This window comes from Salmo salar, chromosome 23, assembly GCF_965601325.2.
Source record: "Salmo salar chromosome 23, fSalSal1, whole genome shotgun sequence".
NCBI classification, from domain to species: Eukaryota; Metazoa; Chordata; class Actinopteri; order Salmoniformes; family Salmonidae; genus Salmo; species Salmo salar.
Genome location: NC_138313.1, coordinates 38,831,350 through 38,837,720, shown reverse-complemented (window position 1 = coordinate 38,837,720; position 6,371 = coordinate 38,831,350). Strand labels below are relative to the sequence as shown.

Genomic DNA, 6,371 nt, shown 5'->3' with positions numbered 1-6,371 from the left:
TGATTTGTCCTACCTGTATAAAAGACACCTGGGAGCCAGAAATCTATCTGATTGAGAGGGGGTCAAATACTTATTTCCCTTATTAAAATGCAAATAAATGTATAACATTTTTGACATACGTTTTTCTGGATTTTTTTGTTGTTATTCTGTCTCTCACTGTTCAAATAAACCTACCATTAAAATTATAGACTGATCATTTCTTTGTCAGTGGGCAAACGTACAAAATCAGCAGGGGATCAAATACTTTTTTCCCTCACGGTAAGGAGCATTGGTGGCAAATCTGATGGCCGAATGGTAAAGAACATCTAGCCGCTCGAGAGCACCCTTACCTGCCGATCTATAAATTACGTCTCCATAATCTAGCATGGGTAGGATGGTCATCTGAATCAGGGTTAGTTTGGCAGCTGGGGTGAAAGAGGAGCGATTACGATAAAGGAAACCAAGTCTAGATTTAACTTTAGCCTGCAGCTTGGTATGTGCTGACAGAAGGACGGTGTACTGTCTAGCCATAGTCCCAAGTACTTGTATGAGGTGACTCCCTCAAGCTCTAAACCTTCAGAGGTAGGAATCACACCTGTGGGGAGAAGGGCATTCTTCTTAGTAAACCACATGATACATGTTTTGGAGGTGTTCAGAACAAGGTTACGGGCAGAGAAAGCTTGTTGGACACTAAGAAAGCTTTGTTGTAGAGCATTTTACACAAAATCTGGCGAGGGGCCAGCTGAGTATAAGACTGTATCATCTGCATATAAACGGATGAGAGAGCATCCTACTGCCTGAGCTATGTTGTTGATGTAAATTGAGAAGAGCGTGGGGCCTAGGTTCAAGCCTTAGGGTATCCATTGGTGACAGGCAGTGGCTGAGACAGCAGATTTTCTGACTTTATACACTGCACTCTTTGTGAGAGGTAGTTAGCAAACCAGGCCAAAGACCCCTCAGAGACACCAATACTCCTTAGCCAGCTCACAAGAATGGAATGGTCTCCCATATCAAAAGCTTTGGCCAAGTCAATAAAAATAGCAGCACAATTTTGCTTAGAATCAAGGGCAATGGTGACATCATTGAGGACCTTTAAGGTTGCAGTGACACATCCATAACCTGAGCGGAAACCAGATTAGTATTCTCTCAGGTAGGCATAGACATCAAGAAAGCCAGTCTGTTGATTATTGACAAGTTTTTCCAACACTCTTGATAAACAGGGCAAAAAAGAAATAGGCCTATAACAGATAGGATCAGCTTGATCTCCCCCTTTAAATAAAGGACGAAATGTGGCTGCCTTCCAAGCAATGGGAATCTCCCCAGAAAGGAGAGACAGGTTAAAAAGTTTGGAGCTTGGTGATGATAGGGGCAACAACCTTAAAGAAGAAAGGGACTAAACCATCTGACCAATATGTTTTTTTGCGGTCAAGTTTAAAGAGTTCCTTTAGCACCTCGGACTCAGTGACTGCCTGCAGGGAGAAACTTTGTAGCTGGGCAGGGGAAAAAGAGGGAGAAGCATCGGGGATAGTCGCATTAGAAGGGGTGGGAGATGATGAAATGTTGGACAGGCAAGGAGGCATGGCTGAGTCAAATAGGAATCGTGACTTAATGAAGTGTTCATTAAAGAGCTCAGCCATGTGCTTCTTGTCAGTAACAACCACATCATCAACATTAAGGGACATGGGAAGCTGTGAGGAGGTGGGTTTATTCTCCAGGTCTTTAACCATTTTACAGAACTTCTTGGGGTTAGACCCACAGAGAGAGAACTGCGCCTTAAAGTAACTCTTTGGCCTTCCGGATAGCCTGAGTGCATTTATTTATAATTCGTCTGAATGAGAGCCAGTCAGCCTGAGTATGCATGTGCCGAGCCTTTTGCCAAATGCAATTCTTGAGGTGTAGTAACTCCGCAAGATCACGGTCGAACCAGGGGCTGAACCTGTTGTTAATTCTCATTTTCTTTATGGGGGCGTGTTTGTTAACAATACCACTGAAAATATTAAAAAAGAAGGTCTTCGACACTTGGAAGACACTTGATTCTATACCATTTTACAGAGGCCAGGTCATGAAGGAAGGCTTTTTAGCAAGCGTCTATGACAAATCAGGACAGGTCGTTTCACTGAGCAGCCATTACGAACACAGGCTGTAAAACAGTGATCACTAAGGTCATTACAGAAAACACCAGACTGATACCTATCAGGATTATTTGTGAGGATAACAAAGAGGAGAGTAGCATTTTCTGGGTGTTTGGAGTCATACCTTGTGGGATTGGTAATAATCTGAGAAAGATTTAGGGAGTCCTATTGCTTTAGGACTTGGTCAGGTGGTTTAAGCATGTCCCAGTTTAGGTCACCTAGCTGGACAAATTCAGGCTTAGTGTAAGGGGCCTGGAGAGAGCTTAGGGCAGGTAGGGTACAGGCCGGTGCTGATGGAGGACGATAGCACCCAGCAACAGTCAACAAAGAGTTATTTGAAAGTTTAATGCTTAAAACCAGCAAATCAAATTCTTTGGAGACAGACTTGGTGGAGACAACCGAGCACTGAAGGTGATCCTTGGTAAAGATTGTCACTCCCCCACCTTTAGAAGATCTGTCTTGCCGAAAAAGGTTATAACCAGAAAGGTTAACATCAGTATTCAAAACACTCTTCCTTAACCACGTCTCAGTAATGACCAACACGTCTGGATTGGAGCTGTGTACCCACACTTTCATGAGATCCATTTTAGGTAATAAGCTTATAGTGTTAATGTGCAGAAAATATAGCCTCGTTATTGTCATGTCATTTTATTTTATTTTTCTATTTTTTTACTTTAGTTTATTTTGTATATATTTTCTTAACTCTATTTCTCGAACTGCATTGTTGGTTAAGGGCTTATAGTAAGTAAGCATTTCATGGTAAGGTCTACACCTGTTGTATTCGGCATAAGTGAGAAATACAATTTTATTTGAGATAGAAATGACTTGAAACCCTGCAAAAGATTCTCTGAAAGCATGTCTGACTGTTTGCACGCAAGCAAAGAGCATCTATATTGTTATTTTTTTATTGAACCTTTATTTAACTAGGCAAATCAGTTAAGAACAAATTATTATTTACAATGACGGCCTACCCCGGCCAAACCCTAACAACGCTGGGGCAATTGTGTGCTGCCCTATGGGACTCCCAATCACTTTCGGTTGTGATACACCTTGGAATCGAACCAGTGTCTGTTGTGATGCCTCTAGCACTGAGATGCACTCGGGAGCCCCCCGAGCTCAAATCAATGGGCTTTATTGGCATGGGAAACATATGTTTACATTGTCAAAGAAATTGAAATAGATAATAAACAAAAGTGAAATAAACAATTACAAATGAAGAGTTAACATCATACAAAACTTTCAAAATATCTAGTATACCGACTTCGCCTCTCACTCTCTGACCCAGTTGAACGCAGCCCTCCATATGCCGAACGCATGCGCAGAAAGATGACGTCGATATCTGTCATACTGGTAGTTGATTCCTCAATAGTTGAAAACAAGAGGGAAATTCAGGGAATCAGTCCGTGCTGCTTAACTCAAAGTAAGTTGACTCACTTTGACTTTCATTTAGTCATTGCCTCAACATAATTTATATTGGTGTCCTCGTCTGTCACGTATGAGGAAAAATGGACTTGCTTTGGATCCTTGCAAGACTTGTCTTGTTGTCTACTGCTAGTTATCGTGCATGCTAGCTGTGAAGCAGCTGGCTATCTCACCGACCAACGTTAGCTAGTGAACAGTCAGAAACGTTTCGTATGGTCAGAATATGGATACCTTTCTAGCTACTTCATATGTAAACTGGAAAATGTAGCTAATCAGATTGAGGCATAATGTAGCGTCATATCTACTAGCAATTGTTTTAGCAAGTTACTATACCTAACTATTTTAGCCAAGTAGCTCTGGTCCATCGCACAACAACAGCAAGTTGTCTTTGTTTCTCCCCGATTTTGATTAGTGACTATCTTCAGTATACTATCGTAACCTCAACAAAGTAAAAATGTTGTGCGCAGGATGTCATTTCTCAAAAAAAAAAGCATTTTAGTTCTCCACGCGCATGCGTTGCATCCGACGCATGCGCGGGGACCAGAGTAAAGAGCTAGCAAGTAAGCGGTAAACTGAAGCCAGCAAGCCTTGTTACTGTCTTTAGCTAGCGAGCTAGTTTGACAGTTCATTTATGAACGTGTTAGCTAGGCCGAATTTAAGTTAGCTAACTAGTCCAAAACATTTCAACTTCATGTTTTTATTGTCACATGCACAAGTACAGTGAAACGCTCAACCCAACAGTACAGTAATCAATATCTAAATAGTATAACTAATATTTAATAAAGAAACACAAGAACATAGAGGAAGCTATATACAGGGTCAGTGCCAATACCAAATTTACAATGAGCAGGGATACTGGTGTAGTTTGAGGTAGATGTACATATAGGCAGGGGATTAGAAGAAAGTGACTGGTAGCAGGATGAATAATAATAGTAAACAGCATAAGTGGTGCGTGGGTGTGTGCCAGGGATTTGCTCCCGAGTGGCGCAGTGGTCTAAGTCACTGCATCTCAGTGCTAGAGGCGTTTCTACAGACCCTGGTTCGATTCCACGGTGTATCACAACTGGCCGTGATTGGGAGTCACATAGGGCGGCGCACAATTAGCCCAGCATCGTCCGTGTTAGGGTTTGGCGGGGATATGTCGTCATTGTAAATAAGAATTTGTTCTTAACTGACTTGCCTAGTTGAATAAAGATAAAAAAATGAGCCAAGATGACTTTCTGTTTAAATGTAATGGAATAAGTTCCCAGTGAACTTACAAAGTCACGGAAGCAGCTAAATTACTATGTAGCGCTACACTGTGGGCCCCAAAGCAGGCATAATGACCATTTAAGGGAACTGTAATTCCACTGTGTAATTGGTCCCCATTGGGTGGCTGTATGGTGGTACAGAGACAAACGAGTAATGATTAAGAATATTAAATAGCAGACTAGTTCTAGTGATCAAGACGGCACGTAGACAAAATAATTTAATCAAGTTAAAAATTGTTGAGCGCTATTGTTAATCATAAATCACTGTAATTATACGGTCCTAACAGCTGTGGTTTTCCATCCTGAATTATAAGTTATTTTATTCACCTTTAGTTTTTCTTTGTAAATATATTGCTTAAAAGGGTAAGTCAAGATCAAACCCTGTAGAGCTGTGGTGACTGGCCCTGTTCCTGGAGACCTACAGGGTGTGCAGGTTTTTGTTCCTGGCCAGCACGAACACACACTCTTAATTCATTAACACCTTGGTTAGGCTACTAGAATCAGCTGTTGTAGTGCTAGGCTGGGACAAAAGCCTGCTACTAGTATCAAGGCTGGAGGGACTGTGTAGGACAAGTTTACAGCAAGAAGGTTGAATAGCTTAATGTTTGAAATTGAGCAAATGTGATTTGGAAGAAGAAAAAAACTACTCCAGAATCTACAGTAACACTCGTGCAAAATATTGGAGCTGTTCGCCATCATCAGCACTGCGCTTAGATGTAGTGAGATTTGCATCATCACTCTGTTACCAGTGCTGTGTTCACAACCTCAAGTGTTTTCTTAATTCTGCTCCTGCATTTGTTTTTAGCCTTTTGTAATCACTTCAATTAGGTTCGATTTAGTGATACTGGTCCCAGAGTAGAGATGACACAGAAAGGGACAACAAATATCAAGGACCTATAGGGAGGCAACCGACGAGGCCTTTGTTTCCCCCCCCCTCTATTAGGGATGGGTATGGAATATGTTTTTCCAGGTGAGACTGAGTGCAACAGAAATAGAGCATGATAATGATAGAATGCATTTTATAGGTCTTAACATGCTTTTATATTGTAATTCACTGTATCCACCATCAGAACATAGACTAACTTTTAATTCTCCTTAACCCATACACTCAAAGCTTGCTAATTTCTTGAAGTGTTTTGAAGCACAGGGTAGATGGTTGTGCTGGAAATGATTACAAATGTCCCACTTGAATGGTGCAGGTCTTGCTGACTATGTTGGCATCAGCCTCCTCTGGCGTTATGGTACGTCACTGAAATCGGTGCAGGACACTGATTACGCAAATAATACTAAAAAGAAAGCCTATTTTATAGGCCTTTCTCCTAAAGGTAGGCCTACCCCACAGCAGCAGGGGTTTTCAAACCTCTCCTCGGGCTCCCCTAGACATTCCATGTATTTGAACTATTTTACTGCTATTAGGGCTGTGACGGTCATTGAATTTTGGATGACGGTTATTGGTCAGCCAAATGATCGCGGTCACCGTAATAACTATTCGAATAGCACAACAAATAATAATATCTATATGTTTTTTTTAAGACTCACATTTTCTCCGCTCCTGAACGCATGAGCTGCTGCTGCTGCAGGGAAGTGT

The 6,371-nt window shown here is 41.5% G+C and overlaps 1 protein-coding gene across 5 annotated transcripts in view; it reads left to right on the top strand.

Annotated features, from left to right (window-relative positions):
* The first annotated feature begins 3,436 nt into the window (after positions 1-3,436).
* The window catches only part of pot1 (protection of telomeres 1 homolog), a 48,043-nt gene continuing 45,108 nt past the window's right edge, over positions 3,437-6,371 (top strand). For 4 of the 5 annotated variants that reach the window (XM_014169996.3, XM_082968101.1, XM_082968102.1 and 1 more), the window contains exon 1: positions 3,437-3,531. In XM_014169996.3, the coding sequence (XP_014025471.3) occupies positions 3,438-3,531 (94 nt within the window). In that variant the 5' untranslated portion in view covers position 3,437. The remainder of the gene's footprint in view (positions 3,532-6,371) is intronic. The other variant, XM_014170000.3, reaches the window with a different exon arrangement.